Source organism: Pholcus phalangioides, unplaced genomic scaffold, assembly GCF_987345545.1.
Source record: "Pholcus phalangioides strain wild (caught in Gottingen) unplaced genomic scaffold, Ppha-v1.0 ptg000011l_1, whole genome shotgun sequence".
Taxonomy (NCBI): Eukaryota; Metazoa; Arthropoda; class Arachnida; order Araneae; family Pholcidae; genus Pholcus; species Pholcus phalangioides.
Window position 1 is genome coordinate 1,090,748 of NW_028301604.1, and position 18,824 is coordinate 1,109,571.

The window sequence follows — 18,824 nt, forward strand, 5'->3', positions numbered from 1 at the left end:
CTTAGAAAAAGTATCAAAATAACATGCAGAACTCGATGCATCACTCATGTTGCAAGGGGAAATTAGTAGTAAAAGTGCAATTACTAAAATATAAAAATTATCTTTTTATACAGACACCCTGTTCTCAAAACCCAACTACAAAGTTGTTGCCGTGTCTCTTTTGAGGATAATAAAAAAATTCCACATTTCTAAAAGCAATATTTGCTGAGATATTTGAATTGAAAAATGGGAGGAAAATTGGGAAAGAACAGCACAAATGAGGAGAAAAAGCAATACCCATTAGGCTATTTTTCCCAAACTTTCTTCTGGTATTTGAATTTAAATTTCTCAGTTAATACTGCACTTAGAAATGTGGAATATTTTCTTGTTGGCCTCGAAAGAGAAAGGGCAACAACTTTCTCATTGAGTTTTGAGGACAGAGTGTCCACATAAAATTTTTTATATTTCAGTAACTATACAACCCCTTGCAACACGAGTGACACATCTGAGTTATACACATTCTTTGGACACTTTTTGTTAATTGGAAGTATGTCTCTAGGATCAACGGTTCACCAGTAAAGTGTGGCCCAAGGAATTATGGAATCACCATGCATATAAACTGAAGAGCCAAAAAAACTGGTACAGGCATGCGTATGCAAATACAGAGATATGGAACCAATCAGAGTACAGCGCTGCGGTCGGCAACGCCTATATAACACAACAAGTGTCTGGCATAGTTGTTAGATCGGTTACTGCTGCTACAATGGCAGGTTATTGAGATTTAAGTGAGTTTCAACGTGGTGTTATAGTCGGCGCACGAGAGATGGGACATAGCATTTCCGAGGTAGTGATGAAATTTGGATTTTCACGTACGACCATTTCACGAGTGTACCGTGGATATCGGGAATCTGGTAAAAAATTAAATCTACGCCATCGCTGCGGCCGGAAAAAGATCATGCAAGAACGGGACGACTGACGAGAATCATTAAACGTGACAGACGTGCAACCCTTCAGCAAATTGCTGCAGATTTCAATGCTGGGCCATCAACAAGTGTTAGCGTGCAAACCATTCATCGAAACATCATTGATATGGGCTTTCGGAGCCGAAGGCCCACTCGTGTACCCTTGATGACTGCACGACACAAAGCTTTACGCCTCGCCTGGGCCCGACACCACCGACATTGGACTGTTGAGGACTGGAAACACGCTGCCTGGTCTGACGAGTCTCGGTTCCAATTGCTTTGAGCTGATGGACGTGTACAGGTATGGAGACAACCTCATGAATCCATGGACCCTACATGTCAACAGGGGACTTTTCAAGCTGGTGGAGGCTCTGTGATGGTATGGGGCGTGTGCAGTTGGCGTGATATGGGACCCCTGATACGTCTAGATACGACTCTGACAGGTACGTAAGCATCCTGTCTGATCACCTGCACCCATTCATGTCCATTGTGCATTCCGACAGACTTGGACAATTTCAGCAGGACAATGCGACACCCCACACGTCCAGAACTGCTACAAAGTGGCTCCAGGAACACTCTTCTGACTTTAGACACTTCCGCTGGCCACCAAAATTCCCAGACATGAACATTATTGAACATATCTGGGATGCCTTGCAACGTGCTGTTCAGCAGAGATCGCCACCCCCTCTTACTCCTACGGATTTATGGAAAGCCCTGCAGGATTCATGGTGTCAATTACCTCCAGCACTACTACAGACATTAGTCGAGTCCATGCCACGTTGTGTTGCAGCACTTCTGCGTGCTCGCGGGGGCCCTACACGATATTAGGCAGGTGTACCAGTTTTTTTGGCTCTTCACTGTATAAGTTTGATCAAAAAGTTCCAGAACTGACATAGTAAAATATTCTTAAATGAGTATTGATCTTAAGTGATATGCTTAGGACTGAGTGAACCGATCCTAGCATTTCTGTCACTGGTAAAAAGGCTTGAGAGGCATCTTTTAATAGTGCATACAATCAAAGTTAAAAAAAGAAAAATTCTGTTTATTTCCCCCCCCCCTATAGATTCCTATAACATCTAGAGAAACAACCCATTAGGACATAAGTTAATTTTCATTACTAGCATGTTTCTGTAACCTCATTTTCTATGAGAGTAGTTCAGAAAATTTTTCATTTGTATTACAATAACAACAAAAAGAAAACAAAAAAGACATTGATATTGATAAAATTATAAATACAAAGCCACAGGCAAAATGCCCAACAAGGTGGCTGAGAAAAAGATGCCCATAACAAATATGGATGTCATATGCATTTCTAAAATACAGCAACTCAATTAAAAATGAAATTACAAAAACAAAAAAATATATATATGATAAAATACAATACGAATACAAATTATTACTTACATAATAACAAAGCCACACCAACATATGACACAACTGAATAGAGGACTGGAAAAATTATCCATATACCTAAAACAAATTTATAATGAACAGTAAAAAAAATTATATTACAGTACATTTTAAAGTTTGCCAATATGATGCAGACTGTCCCAAACTGTTTGTCTAATGCATAAATGCTCAACTCATGGCCCTTGAAGGCAGCTGTTGAGGCTCATGAAAATAAACCTAATACTGCACAGCAGTGGTTCCTAACCTTATTGACTTCCAGAGCACATTTTGAAATACATTTCAAACAAAGGAGGCCCTTTTGCATCATCTCTTAATTTATTTACTGAATAGTGAATGGAGCACTTGAACACAGGTTGAGAATGCTGCTGCTGTATAGATTTATCACACATATGGAATTTATCATCAACACTTTAATGAATATTGTTTAAAGAAAAATATGAATATAGTATTTGAACTAGCAACAGATCTACAATTCTGGGTTATCTGCAAGTCAAAATCTAATGTGTAGGAGGGAGGTAATTATCACACTTATTTTTGCTGAAAAATAATGGTTCTAATCAGGGCTGTTTCAACAGGTTCAACGGCTCCCAACCTGAATAATTTAGGGCCCTATTTCAACTTTTTACCTTTTGGAAAAACTGCCTTTCCATAATAAAACACTGAATAGAATGACATTACAAAAATAAATTGACATGTCCAAGAAAGAAACAAAAAATCAATTATTTGGGGAGCATCTTTGTTAAATTTGGGACTGAGCCCCATTAGCCCATCCATTAAAGTGCCCACTGACTTTTGCTATTGTTATTGTTTGATATTTTTATTGTGGTATTATTTTTATTATTTATTTTTATTGTGCAATTAAAAATTTTGCATCACTTAATTTCACTGTTGCCTCCTACCACTTTTAAAGCTATAAATTGACCCACTCTTTCATCATAAACTAATATGATACCACTCTAAAAGCTCAATCGTGCTCACACGCTTAAAGTTGTTCATCATGGTGGATATCTTGTGAGTCAAATGTGTGGAGAAAATCATAGCACCCAAAGACAAAATCAGCTGTACGAGATGTAAGAACCATCATCATAATATTTGCAGGGCTCCCACTCAAAAAATGAGAAAAAGTAGGAAAACGCAGGACTAAAAAGTAGGATGGGGGAGGGTAACCTCCTTAGACAACATAATCATAGCATAATGGAAATAAATCCAAAAAAAAAAAATTTTCAAATTAAAAAAAAATAATAATTTTGAATTAACTTTTTTTTTCATAGCATATTTAAGTTTCCTATAAGATTGACTCAAGCCAAAGCAAAATGATAAATGACTTGGTTACAAAACCAATTTTTGGCCAAAAAAGTGCACTAGCAACCACAGATAATTCTTTGCTGCCTCTCCTCATATATTACATTCTTTTTTTGGAGTCTTCCAAAGTGCAGAGCTTGTCAACTCTCTTCGACAAAGCACAGCAAATTTTGAAGACGTACGTTTTTTAAGAATGACGCTCCTTCGAGACCACTTTCAAATGCACAGTGCAAAATGTGTAGATTACAAGATCCGATGTAAATAAGGCAAGGTGAACCTGTTTTACTGCGTTGTCCATCAGTTTTTAAAGGGATTTGTTCACATTTTACTGTTCAATGCCAGTGTAATCATTTTTGACAAATGAAGCACTTCCATTTCTAGCTCTTTGCTGAGCATTGCAAATATTGTTTATGCCTCTTCATGCCTTAAAAATACAGAAGACAACTGAATGATATTGGGTAGCATCAGAATCACCAGACCTAGAATAGGCCTATGTATCCAAGTGCTTTGAAATGCAAACTGTTGTTTCACCTATTTGCACCATAATTTTGAATGATGAATGTTAGTTACTGTCCAAGACCATGAAATAATAAATACAAAATTATTTTTCCCATCCAGACAGAAGTTTTTAATGACTACTCTACTTGCTGAACCCTCAAACTAAGCAAATGAAAAATTAATCAAACAAATGGTCCACATACACCCCTCCCCCCCAAATAACCTTAAAAATGATAAAATTTCTGCTTTGGCAGAACCATTAATTGCATTCTTCAACATTTGTAATATTTGGCAATATATCAATGATTTCCTGCTCAATTAAAATCAATTACACAAATTTTGTCTATAGGATTTGTGGTGGAAAAGTAGGACAAAACTGAGAAAGTAGGACAAAAGTAGGACATTTTACCAAAAAGTAGGAAAAGTAGGACGAGTGGGAGCCCTGTATTTGTGTGGGATTCACCGAAAGAATATTCCACAGACTAGGAAGAGATTGCCTACAGAACTGGATTTACCTGAAATACAAAGAAACTGACAAAGCAAATAGGACAGATTCGAATACACAAGATCTTGCTACTGTATGTACTGTATGTACTCTATGTACTGGATTTCACGGCGTCAGACTATGAACTAACCTTACACCCCATGGACATTACCAAACTGCCGAGTGAAATGAAAAATATTGCTAACGTAATAAATGAGGTGTTCCAAAATCAGATCCAACCCTTAAAACAGTTTATATGCTCCCAATTTAAGGAACTTAACAGACCAAAACACGCTATACCAATAGCAAATTAGTGACCTACAGGAAAAACACCAATTGTCGTCATCAGAAAACTATATCCTGAAATATAAAGTCAAAAAGCTATAAATAGAAATAGGCGAACTACAGCAATACTCCCGAAGAACCAACATTGAAATTCAGGGCCTCCCCGAAACAAAGAATGAAGACATGACTACCATCAATGAAAATTTGGTGAATCAAATATAGCCCAATCTGATTGATGCCATATAACAGTAATTCACAGAGTGCTCACAACATAAAAAGATAAAATAAAGCAGATCATCATTCAATTCAACAAGAAACTAACCGTGACAACTTCCCATGATCTGACAAATCCAAAAAGCTGGTTGCATCCTCAATTGAAAGCAAGCTCGGATTCCTACCAATATACATCAACAAACATTTATGTCCATACATAAAATATTTATCCAGTTAAATCAGGCCATAGTAGCTGCTTTCGCATTGAACCTGCTGTAGTGGAGATAAACCTAAGGTAAGAAAAAGCCATCTTCCTTTAGTTCTTGGTCAGTTTTTGACCAGATCAAAACCCACCATCACCACAGCGGTGATGGGTGAAGTTGGTATTCTGTGGTTCCCAACTTCCAAGTGCAAATGCGAGTCAATCTCCCCATGAAAAAGTTTTACCGCAGAGAGCAACAGGTCTAAACAATGGTATATAATTCAATCAGGTATATTATTTGTAATTTCAGTTGACCAGATCAAACCCCACCATCACCATAGTGGTGGACGGTTCCCAACTTTGAGGCACAAATGCAAGCTAATCTCCCTGTTAAAAAGCCTCACCGCAGAAAGTAACGGGCCTACAACGGTATATAATTCAATCATTACACTTCACACAGTTAGAAAAATAGATGTCAGATAGCAGTACCATACATAACAAGCATTACACAGAAACAACTTCACGGAAGGTTCACTACATGTACACACACATTCTAACATGTACCAATTTGTTATAAGTTCTGCAGAAGAACTTATGGACGAGATGCATGCATGGCTTAGTAGTAGTAGTTGAGCATATTGCACTTTTTCAGCCAAAAGCCTTTCTCAAGGGATCAATGATATTTACAGATAAACGTATTAAAAAGTATGCAATTTACATCAAACAGTTCTATTTAAATTCCTAACAATATCTGAATGTAAAAAAGGACATGATCTTAGCTTAGAAGATAAAAAATCCAGTTTTAGTATACTAATAAAAAGAAAAACCATGAAAATGAGTCAATTTTTGTGTAAAAAAAAGTTGTGTCCTGCTCTTCATACAAAACAGCACACATGGTATTTGCTTCTGAGCTTCTTTCAGATATAGTTATCAATCAATAATTGTTATCAGAAACTTCAAGTCCAGATGCAATCACATTAAGCATCGTGCACTGTACTATCAGAGCAAGAGATTTAGAGATAGCACCTGGTGATAACAGGCATCATCATAAAAAGCAATAAAGATTATTTGGTTGTTGAAAGAAAAGGCAGATACTTATTTTGATCATCACTGAAATGTAGAAGTTCAAGTCAGTAATTTAATTAGTGATAATGTAACCCGATTGTTATGGAACACATATTCAGAGACTTTAGTCTCATATCATGGTTATTCAAAGAAATTGAATCATTTAACCACTTTTGCAGCATCAGTAATTTTTTTGCATGCAAGGACTAATTAGAACCACAGATTATAGCTGATTTTGAATGACTTTTTTTTCATGTCTCATAGTTTGGTTTACTAACTGCTTGATGCGGAGAAGAATCACAATTGCTACTGAACTGCAGCAGTAATGGCACAGTTGTTTTGGTAATGTCTGTTGTACCTTTAAGTCAGGAAAGATTCTAAGCGAATATCAAATGAAGAAATTAAAAATTGAATATAAAGTTGATTGAGTTCTTTATGCATGCCTTTGTGATATAACCATATAAGACTGGCAACAATAAATGCAAAAATATACACTTTGTGAGACTGCACATTTTTATCAAACTTGACTTACTGAACTGTCCATCTAACATACTGGTGAATATACAAATAAATCCAATTGCTATTATGGCCAAAAGAGAGAGGGTCAGCAATGCTTCTTGAGCTTTAGCTTTGTTACCCTAATTACAAAAAAATAAAAACAAAAACATGAGCCACAATTTACATCTCATTTTGTGACCAGATAATTTTTTTAATGTATTTTGTAATGACAAGGCAGAGGTATTGAGAAACCTCTTTGTTCGTGGAAGGGCGGGGGGGGGGGGGAATGATTTCTGAATAAACTCTATCTTTTCTGCATATCAAAAGAATGTAAAAGTTTCTACTCTCACATTATTTAATAAGCATCAGAAGAGAGACCATTTTTATTCTTTTTCCCCCTCAAAGAAAATTCTTTCAACCATTGTGCTTTAACCCCTTACCAGTAAGTTTGGGCAACTGAAAAATACGTTTGTGATATTACAAATTTTTTTTCGTGACAAGAATTTGTCTTTTTTTATATTAAATGCCAAATTGAGTTTGTTTATCTATTTTATATAATGTACAAAAGTAAACAGGGGAAAAATGATATGCCTTTTTCCAAAACATATTCCACAGTTAAGGGATTAAAATGAAAATACTCATTGAAGATTAAACTCATTGGCAGTGTTCCAGTGTTATATTATGAAATGTTTTCAATCTACTAAAATTAAAAAGCATGAGCAGTGCTGTATTACATATGCAAATCATTCCAGTCATCTATAGTCACCCCCACATCCTATATATAAGGAAGCAGCACATTTCAATCAATGCTTCAAGCAGTACATTTTTGATATTATGTTTTGTTAATTAATAATTTCTGTTTAAATTTAAATAAATTATGTTTAAGTTGAAAGTTATCCGATGTCAATGTTTTCGGATATGCCTCTCTTCAATCGAATGCAAGAGGTCAGGCTAAGACCTTAAACCAACCAAAATGGTGGCTCGACCAGTGCACATTCCAGATTGATGGTATCCTGAGCGCCATCCCAAGCAGCTTCTTGGAATCTCTGGCTGAAACTCTGAGTTCGTTCCTACCAGGTATTTCGAGTTATGTCTCAGATCTTGCAGTACCTCAAATTAAAAATAATTTTTAAATTTTAAATACATAAGTGAGGTTAATACATGCAAGAGAAACTCAAGCTTTAGATCACAAAGTGGCAGCTATTCTATTTTGAAAATATCTGGTTTGTGTTGGTATCATTTTGATTTTGGGGATAGGGCAAGTGAATGCCAAATCTTTGCATTTATAATTCAGGAAACTAATTGAGTCACCCCTCACAGCAAGAGCATGTTGGAATAAATCTCAGTCACCTTTTTGTTTCTGATCGAAGCATGGGTATTAGGTGTCTGGTTAACACGGGTGCTTCAGTTTCGGTAATTCTTAGGAGTGGGGTTCAAAAGAACCCAAAATCTACTGATTTGCAATCATATGCAGCTAATGGATCTTGGATAATAACATTCAGAACTCTAGTTTACAAAATTTAAATCTTGCAATAAGGCAAGAATTTTCATGAAATTTTTTTCCAAAGTCACTAGACCCATATTAGGTACAAATTTTTTGGGTAGGTTTGGATTACTTGTCGATATTAAAAATCAATGTTTAGTCAATCAGGTCACATTCTTAAGCATTAAAGCAAAAAAAAAAAAAAATTCTGGACCCTCTACTGGCTTGACCTTAATTTCAAAAGATTCAGATTATCATAAATTATCAAATTTTCAGAAATTGTTAATCCTAATTCATCCAGATCATCTATGTTGCATAATGTTACTCATTGCAAACCACCGGTCTACCGATTTTTTCTTAACCCAGAAGATTATGGTGAGAAAAGTTGAATTTGGCCAGACAGGAGTTTGATTGGATGCTCAAAGAAGGAATTTATAGTCCATCAAATAGTTTTTGGGCTAGCCCCCCCCATCCATATGGTCCTTCAGAGAGACTCAACGTGGCATGTGTGTGGTGATTACTGCACAAACTTATTGCTGTAACAATACCTGATCGATATCCGATCCCACACTTACAAAATTTTTCTCATAATTTGTTCAGAAAAAAAAATATTTTTTAAAATTGACCTTGTACGTGCATATAATCAGATACCGGTTGAATCATCCTATATATTGAAAACAACTGTTGCCACACTTTTTGGTGCATTTGAATTCAAATGTGTGTCATTTGGCTTGTAAAACGCAGCTAATACCTTCCAGAGATTCGTTTACGAAGTTTTGCGCGGATTGGATTTCTGTTTCCCCATATCTAGATGATATTTTGGTAATGTCAGAAAAAGTGTAGAGAAGCCATCATACAGATCTTCACATGGTCTTTTAGAAATTACAGCATTACGGTTTGGTAATCAATGTGGATAAATGTGTTTTTGGTGCAGGCGGGGTAGGGAATTTTGCCAGTCACGGCAAAAGATGTTACCATATTTATTCATAAAAATGGTTTTATGAAAAAAAAATTTGACTCAATGTGTATTATATATAACTGAGACTTGAAGTCATTACAACAATCAACTTTATAATGTTGTATTGTGAAGTAATCTGGTACAAAATACATTTACAAAAATAAATGAATAGAGATACAGTTGATGCTCATTATAATGACCCCATGTTATAGCGATCATTCCATTACAACGATCGGTAGGAAAAGTCCCTAATGTTTTTATATAATGACTATCCTATATTTTTCCTTTTGATACAAAGACCACCAATCGTCCGGGATGATCAGGATCGTTATAACAACATACAATTCTTTTGCGGCAATTCTTTTTAAAATGATAACTAAACATAAATAAATGTGGGAAGTATAGATTCATTTTATGCTCAGAAAAAAAAAAATTGTTAGAACGTTTTTTACTCTAGTTTTTCCCCAGTTATGGCAAAAACTTACCAATCCTAAAAATTATTATTAAACAATAATTTGAGTTCAAAACTATGTCATTTGCATAATGGATAGAAAAATAAATGCATAACAATGCCTCACATGCATAGATGGAGAAAGAATCTATTTTTGCCGGAACAGTTTTTACCATGGCTTTTCCCACGTATGGCAAAAACTTGCCAACCCTGATACAATGACATTCTGCGAATCAAGAAAAAATATTTTGGTGTGTAGAGGGATTTATTGTTATACTGAGCATCGTTGTAGTGAGGTTTCACTATATACGAATACCCCAACTTACACTACCCGGAGTTGTGCAATTTCTGAATTACATGATTTTCTGTGAAAAATGCATATATTCAAGCATGATCACTGGATTATCGCCAAGAGATCAATTTTTGAGAAGTTACAATATGCAAAGATGAAAACTTTTGCCAGGGTTTTAGATGGAAATCCTAAGGCTTGTTTGATATCTGCTATTTTCATAGAGGTCACAATTTTGTACCTGGAGTCCAATGCAAAGTTTAAAAGATTATTTTTTTAAAGTATAATTTGTTTAATGTATTGCTCTTTGATGACAATGCACCTGGTCTGCAATTTTCAATAAACTTTAACTCATGGCTGAAATTTGTTTGCTCGCCTCCAAACATGAGCAGCTCATTTTTTTCTATTGTTTGAGGTGTTATCAAAACATTCAGAGCACTTAACACACAACTTCCATTTGTACAGATTTCAGAGTGCAAATACAGATTTTAATATAATCTTTTTTATTGGATTGCAGCCAGTTAAATTAATGAAGCCTTATAGAAGAGTACCACAGCATTATAGTCATAGTAAGAAAGAAAAAGGCAGGAGTTCTTTCTAAAATTAGTCCCAATCAACTAATACCGTAAAACCTATCTTTAATGGACAACTTAGACTCGCTTTTAGAGAAATGTATTAATTTTTATAATAATTTATTGAATCTTATATATTTGTGTTCAAAACTATCATATTTGCATTTAGAAAAATAATCAAATGCACAATAATGCTTCACATGCATAAATGGGGTAAGGATCAATTTTTGCCAGGACAGTTTTCTCAACCTATAGGCAAAAACTTGCCAACTCTGGGTGCAAGTGAACTACCGTTTTTAGGTTACTTGATTAAACCTTCAGGTATATCCCCCTTTACCCGAAAAAGTTTCAGCCATTGCTGATTACCCTAGACTGTGAAAGTTTTGCATCAAGAAAAATGATAAGTCTTTAATAGAATGGACAGATAAACATAGCTGCCAACTTTTGAAAATGAAAATTCTGGAGATTTTTGCGCGAACCGGTATTTTATGCTAAAACCGCTCCCTAATAAATACAAAAGGGATTTTTCCAATTAAAATAGGGATTTTACCAGACCTACTTAAACAAGATTGCAGCATGGGCAAATGAATGGGGCATGACGTTTAGCGTAGATAAGTGCATGGTCGCTCATTTTGGTTCGAACAACCCATGGTTATCTTACGAGTTGAATGGTGTCACTATCCCGGATGCAACTAGAGTCACCGATTTGGGAATTCTCATTGACGAGCGACTTAAGTTTTCTGAACATTGTTCAGCGGTTGTCAGAAAAGCGAATAGAATGCTTGGTCTCATTTTCAAAAAGGTCTCTTCGCGTTCTCCTAAAGTCATTCTTCCGCTTTTTCGAGGCTTAGTTCGTCGTGGACTGGAGTATGCTGTAAGGTTTTGGAGACCATACCTACAGAGGGACATAAACTTGATTGAAGGGGTGCAGAGAAGAGCTACGCGTGTCCTTATTGGCACACAGGGCTTGAGTTATGAAGAGAGACTTCATTTTTTGAATATGTTTACATTGGATGAACGCAGGTGTCGAGGAGATATGATCAAAGTGTTCAAAATTTTCAATGGGATGGATAGGATGGACCATGAACTTTTAGTACACCGCCAATCAACTGCTTTTACAAGGGGACACCAGTATCGATTGGTGAGGGACAATGCAAGGTTATGGTGTCGCAGGGAATTTTTCTCTAATAGGGTTGTTAATAAATGGAATAGCTTACCCACGGAGGTAGTAAATTGTAACACAATTGACACGTTTAAAAAGAAATACGATAAACATGTTGGGGTAAATCGAGAAGCTATCCATTCTTAGAATAAGACAACCATAAGTATTCTTTATGGGCATTGTATAATATTTTATCATGTGTATATATTGTTTATAATTTGTGTTAATTGCATTTTTAATGGGGTTGCTGTATTTTTGAAACATATGACATCCATATTTTTATGGGCATCTTTTTATCAGCCACCTCGTTGGGCATTTTGCCTGTTGTGGCGTTGTATTTGTATTTGTATTTACACACATGGAAGTTAAACCCTTGGGAATAAAATCTCTATGCAAAAAAACAAGTGAAATTGGAGGTCAAAATTCCAAAATGGGGATCTAAAAAAATAAAGAAATATTGTGTTCAATCAGAAACGCTGTGAACAAACATTCTGCGTGAATAACCCCAAAATCATCTTGACATTTTGTGACACTTGCTTGATGTTTTTTTTTTTCATTTCACATGAGTGATAATGGCAGTCTTTCCAGGACCGATGTTTATGTCCGTAACACAACTCAATTCCTCCAATCGGAATATTTATTCCAAAGAGCAACAAAATTCATTGGAATAAGTATCTTTAAAATTGATTAAATATGTTTTTGCTTATCAGTATTAATGTTTTGTTACATCCTACGTAACTTCAACAAAAGAAATTTTGACAGCATGCGCGGCACTATAAATCTTCAATTATTATCCAGGACTATTGGCTGCTAAGCTATTTCCCTGCACGATAAACCTTTCTTGTTACCATCAGAAGGTTTGTAAAACTTCCTTGAAAAGGGAATTTCCCCATTTACGACGTGTGACGTCATTTCGAAAGGGAAAAAAAAGAGGCTTCATGCCCCCACAAGAAATTCCACAGGGATTGTTTTCATAAGCTGGGATTTTTTTAAATGAAATAGAGAATTTTTAGGGACAATTAGGGATTTTTTGGTAAAAATTCGGGAGATTTAAGAACTTTTCGGGAGGTCGAGGGATGAAGCTAAAATTCTGGAGATTCCTGGAAAATTCGGGAGACTTGGCAGCTATGGATGAATCTATTGATCCGTTGAACAATGTAAAATATTATTAGTGAAAAACACCTTATTGATACATCCGGCAGTGGGGGCACCTCATTGGTACATCATGCACATTTGTCCTCTTGCCTGCTCACTAAGGGAGGAGTACTGTGACAGAGCTGTATTACATATGCGAACTGTATAATTGATGCGATCCTTTCCAGTTATCTATAGCCATACCCACATCCAGTACATAAGGAAGCTGCACACTTCAATACATTACTGCAGTACATTTTTTCGGAATGATACAAAGGGGTGGGGTTTCACAAAAAGAGAGATTGAGACAACCTTCCATGGGCTTGTACAGTGAATATCACTCCCATAGTCAGCAATATCTTAATAAATGTGAGCTCACCCTAAGGGCCTATAGGACCTGGGAGGTCCAATATGAGCACAAGCCAAACAGGACTTCATAAACTTTTAATTAGTATGCATACAATATATTTTTTATTTTGTCTTTCATGAATTAAAATAATGAAAGGAGAGTCCAGAAAAATGCTTGGGTCTGGTCCCTGAACTCATCATGATGGCCTTGTTCCGAGGAGGTTGCCAAGGCCATTAATAATTCATGAATATTCAATGCAATCCCAACCTGCATACAGCCTTGTGGGCCGTATATATGGACGTCTAGCAACCCTAGACCTCCCATCCCCGTTTTCTTCGTATCAGAGTTCCTACGGCATCTACCACAAAACATTCTTTCTGACACAAGTTCTGTGAGCTCGACCATACACTATGCAAATGAAGCCAGATCTGTACCAGCTGCGCTGAAACATTCAAAAACCTGTTTTTAGCCCACAGCACAGGGCAGTTTAAAAAAAACAGTTTGAACCAGTGTGCAAACCGGGAAAACCAGTTTTGCGCATTTGTGTATCAAGTAGAGCCAACACCTTATATAGCAGAAAGCCTTGGCGCGAAGCTTTAATGTCACTGAAGTCATCCATTTCACTTGCAGCCATTGGATAAAGCAGGCCGACGTTTCCAAAATCTTTACTCTTTTTTGTTGTATATGCCAATGGTATGGGTAAAATGGATGACTTCAGTGACGTCGCAAACTTTGTGTGGAGGCTTTCTGCTATAGAAGGTGTTGGTAGAGCGGTGGGTTTAGATGTGGCTTTACAGGTTGCCTTCTACACACAGACAAAACAGATTGGCTCCGAGTTTGGCTTTTCTCGAACTCTCTCACATGCGTATACAAATTCATCATTACGGTAAAGATTGATGCAATTTTATGAAAATAATAATGAAAATAAGTAAAACACCTCAAGAAACTCAAAGACCCGATTTTTTTAAAACCAATTTCTGTAGTATTGAGTGTCTCCTGTAGCTCTGTAGTTCAATGCGGCCGTCCATAGAAACTACAGTGAATCCGTAGCAGTTGGAAACTCTGAAAATATAAAATTCTTGAACTATCAAGAGACAAATTTCCCCTCTTTTTATCCTGTATTGCAAATCATCAATAAGAAATTCTACAGCCTACTAAGCTCATCATCTGCTCGTGATAGAAACAATTTGAGTGTTGAATAAATAAAAAAATTAAATAATTAAAATTTAGTTCAAATTCTGATTTTAAACACTTATTTTAGTGCATACTTATTTACTACTAGACACTTACTTTTGGACTAGATGCAAATCCTTCAGATTCATAGAAGAAAAATGCAAATGGGAGTAAAAAAAATATAACCACATGCGAGACATAGAATATTATATTCCAGATGTCTGAAAGAAAAGAAAGAGAATTACTGTGATCTGCATTCAATGAAATGTGTTATTTAAACTTCTCAGACCTGCTGAAAATCTATGAAAATGGCTTTCATTATACTCTATTAAATGTACTTAAAAAATGTAAATTTTGAATAATTAAGAATGGGATGGGGAAAGGCAACATACACTGGTTTGCATAAATAAGAAAAATCAGAAATATGCCGTAATGAAAAAGTCTGATACAGAATTTATACAGGGTGATTCAAAACTCAACATACAAATTTTTAGGGGACGCAGAAAACACAAAAACAAAACGGAATCATATAGGAATGTATGACTGGAAACTCCGATCTGATCAGCTGGAGGATAAACGAAGATACAGAAATGACAAGCCAATAACTGTGGAAAAACTCTTTATTTAGTGATACTTTACATGAGGACAGTACATGTACACGTTAAATTTCACAACAAGTATTCAAAGTTTTTACCATCCACGTTGCAAGAATCTCCGTCGCAGCTGCAAACGTCCACGAAATGCCGGGTATTTTTGAAAGGGTTCAACAATCAATCCGTCACTGTTGAGAAACATGCATAATTGTGGATGGTAAGAACTTTGAGCATTTGTTGTGAAACTCAAAGTGTACACTTACTGTCCTTGTGTAAAGTATAGCTAAATAAAGGGTTTTTCCACCCATTACTAGCTTGTCATTTCTGCATCTCTGTTTTTATCCTCCAGCTGATCAGAATGGGGTTCAAGGTCACACATTCCTGTGATTCTGTTTTGTTTTCTACCTCCCTTAAAAGTTTGTACATTGAGTTTTGAATCACCTTGTATAGAATAGTTATGCTTATCATAAGTTATATAGAATAGTTTTTATGTATGGGGCATTTTCGCAAAATTGGGCAAAAAATGAAAAAAAAAGCAATCAAAAATAAATGTCAGTAAAAAAAATACAAAATATTCTTAGAAGAGTCTTATTATACCCTTCTTTACTTGCTGATAAATAAAATATAATCGGCAGTGAAGTTTGTTCAGAATTAATGGTGAAAAAAATTCATTTAAGTTCAACAATGTTAAGAGATGTAGGTAAATCCAATGTGACATTTTGCCTATTTCAGCACTCAACTTGATATTCATGCTTAACAATCGTAAAATGTTTTATATATTTTGGTAGTTTATTTTTAACTTGGACAAGCACTGATGCTCTGAATAATTTTTTTCTCAATTGCATTTTCGGGCCATTTTTAATTCATATTTCTTGACCCTTTTTACGTCAATTTTATAGGAACAACGGATTCTAATTTGTCTCTGTTTTGCAAGAGCACGAATTGCATTCTCAAAGCAAAGTCTTCATGACTGCAGCTTGATATTGTAACCAAGAAATTTGGATTTTTTTTTTACCCTTTCCCCCTTAACTTATGATCAAACCTTCTTTCTTTTGGTTACCTAATGCCAGGTGAAAGACATTTATATATATTTTGCAACATTGATCAAAAACTAAGCATGTTGAAAACATGTACCTTTCAGAAATAATAGAAGTCTCTATATTGGAACACGAGCTAAATTAAAAATCATTTTCAATTATATATTTCTCACAAAAAAAGTAGCTAGAAGGACATTTAATAAAGACACTTGCCTCTTTTTCCCCCAAATAAATCTAATTTGTGAAGTAATTTACAATTTTAATTGATTTAGAAGGAAATTCCAATGACAGCTACATTCTTTTTCACACAAAATTTGATGGTGCAAGTCCTACAATGCCAGTTGCCAAATATGTTTTCCAAATGTCAAAAATGGCGAAAATTTTCATTTGGCTATGAACTATTGATAATAAATATGAAAGTATACTGATACCAAAAATACACATCATTGAATGAATATAAAAAGAATATATGTTCTTTCATTTTAAGATAGAAAGTTATTTTAAAACTTTAAAAAAAGGCGGTCTGACACAGCTGCAAGTTTTGACATGAATATGTTCTTTGTGCCTTGAATCGCAGGGTAGGTACTAACCAGGGAAGGGCTTAACTACTTTGCGGCCCTCCAAAATTATATTTTTCTTGATCCCCTGAAAATCCCTCCCCACACCTCTGCCTCCAGGAAAACTACAAGAGCCGCCTGAAAATATTTTTTGCCCGGGACACGAACTTATGAGATGTAGGCCGTGGGTTTGGGAGGAGGTTGTCAAAATCCTAGATCTCAAGGGTCCGGTCTTGGACAGAATCTTGATATTGCTTTGATAAAAAGTCAAAATGCAGCTTTATGCAATCAACATATTTTTCTCAATGTAAAAAAAGTATTTTAAATTAGTTTTGCAGCCCCTAAAATTTAGCGGCCCGGTGCGACTGCACCCTTCGCACCTGCCTAAGTTCAGCCGTGGTACTAACATAATGAAATTGGTATCATCAAATTTTTCTCTGGAATAGCTAATAGATGATATCGAAGTTGCCTATTTGCGCTGCAAACTTCCTGTGATATAGTGTGAAATAATTTTGTTGCGAGCAACGATTCTGGTGCCCAGACTGGAAAAGGTATTAAAACAAAAGTGGTACTATTGGATTTGACTCAGAAATGCCTATCAGAAGACGTCATTGGCTTTTATTTGCATTGTGAACCTTTTGAGATACAGCACAAAAACAAGTTTGTCATGAAAGCGAGCTGTGAGCCTGGGTGCCCAGACTAGAAGAGATATTGAAATCACAGAGTGGTACCATTGAATTTGTGTTAACAAGATCTATTTGGATAGCTTAAGTTTAAAGTAATTTGTATATACATAATTTAATATATTGAAATAATGCAATATTTCACAGGATTTTCCAGTGCATATGTATGTGTGTGTGAGGTTGACTCCTTCAGGGAGGGTAAAAAACCTCTCCTTTCTCTTACAGTGCAATCCATAATAGTTCTTCTGGAGCGATGCAGACAAATTCAACAACCCTCTGTTCCCCCTATACTTTAAAATGTTGTCTAAGCCTCATTAATTTGTTGTTATTGTTAATCCTTGGTCGTGAGTTTATATGATTCAGTTCATCCCTAGTCGTGAGTTTATATGATTCAGTCCTCTGCCTCTGGTGAGAACAAGCACAATCATTAGTTTATCTACAGTCCATGAAAAAACAGGATAAATTAGATAAACATAATCTGTATTCATTGTAAGTTTCACACAAAACTACCATAGAAAATTCAATGAACCAAACCCATACAGCCAGAGCATATGCAGGATCGACCTTTAGGAGAAGGCACACTCATGGATCGGAAAGAGGGGTTCTTTTTCAGAGAAAATTATTTTTAAAAAAATCGAATTTCAAGTCATTTTACCTTTAAAAAGTAGGATTTCAAATTGTTTCAGAGAAAGTGATCCACAAATTTTAAAATATTCTATTTTAATATTTCAAATTTTTTGATTGCCTCGGAAAAGGGATACAGTCTTGGAGGGGGGGGGGGATACGTCCCATCCGGCATAGACCCTTGCATACAGTTTCAACTGTTAAAGCTTTAACAATTTTTTTCTTTCATTATCAATAGAATCAAATAAGTGTCCATCAATTTCAAGAGAGCTATGAGATATATTCTGGAAGAAGTTGCTCTTTATCAAATTCATAATTTGTAAATATTCTACACTCTATAAAAGAAAAAATTCATTCATAAATTAAACTACTTGCTTAGTCAAAACTTAAAAAAACCCAATGGAGGTGATGACTGATTAAATTGTCATGGATGCAACTTTTATTCATGATTGTCAAAAATATAGTGTCAAAATGTACTCAGAAGTTGAAAGATTTGACAAAAATTAGGCTTTCAGGTATCGGTAACTAAAAAGTATTTAGCTGACTAAAAAATTAAATTAATGCCACTTGGCTTAAACCAAATAATCATGAACAGAATTGTGCCCTATGAGATAGATGAATTTTAATAGTGAATTTATAATTTTTTTTTCCAGAGCAAATGTAACTTTTCTAGTTTATAGTTTACTTTTATAATTAAATAAGTCATAATTACACACTTAAAATTAAAAAAAAAATGAAACTCTGCTGATAATTTCTATTTGAATAAATTTGAGCTATTTTTTGGAATGCTGAATAAAACAAGACAAAAAAAATCAGTTTTGGGTAGGAAGGGGGTTATGTACACAAATACAAAGATTAAAA

General features: G+C 35.3%; 1 protein-coding gene across 1 annotated transcript in view; it reads right to left on the bottom strand.

The window, feature by feature from the left end:
• The window catches only part of lili (LMBR1-like protein lilipod), an 81,005-nt gene that overhangs the window by 44,254 nt on the left and 17,927 nt on the right, over positions 1-18,824 (bottom strand). Inside the window, exons 5-7 of the mRNA XM_089238807.1 lie at positions 14,587-14,690; positions 6,933-7,038; positions 2,346-2,411 (exon numbers count right to left, since the gene is read on the bottom strand). Coding sequence (XP_089094933.1) covers positions 2,346-2,411; positions 6,933-7,038; positions 14,587-14,690 — 276 coding nt within the window. The remainder of the gene's footprint in view (positions 1-2,345; positions 2,412-6,932; positions 7,039-14,586; positions 14,691-18,824) is intronic.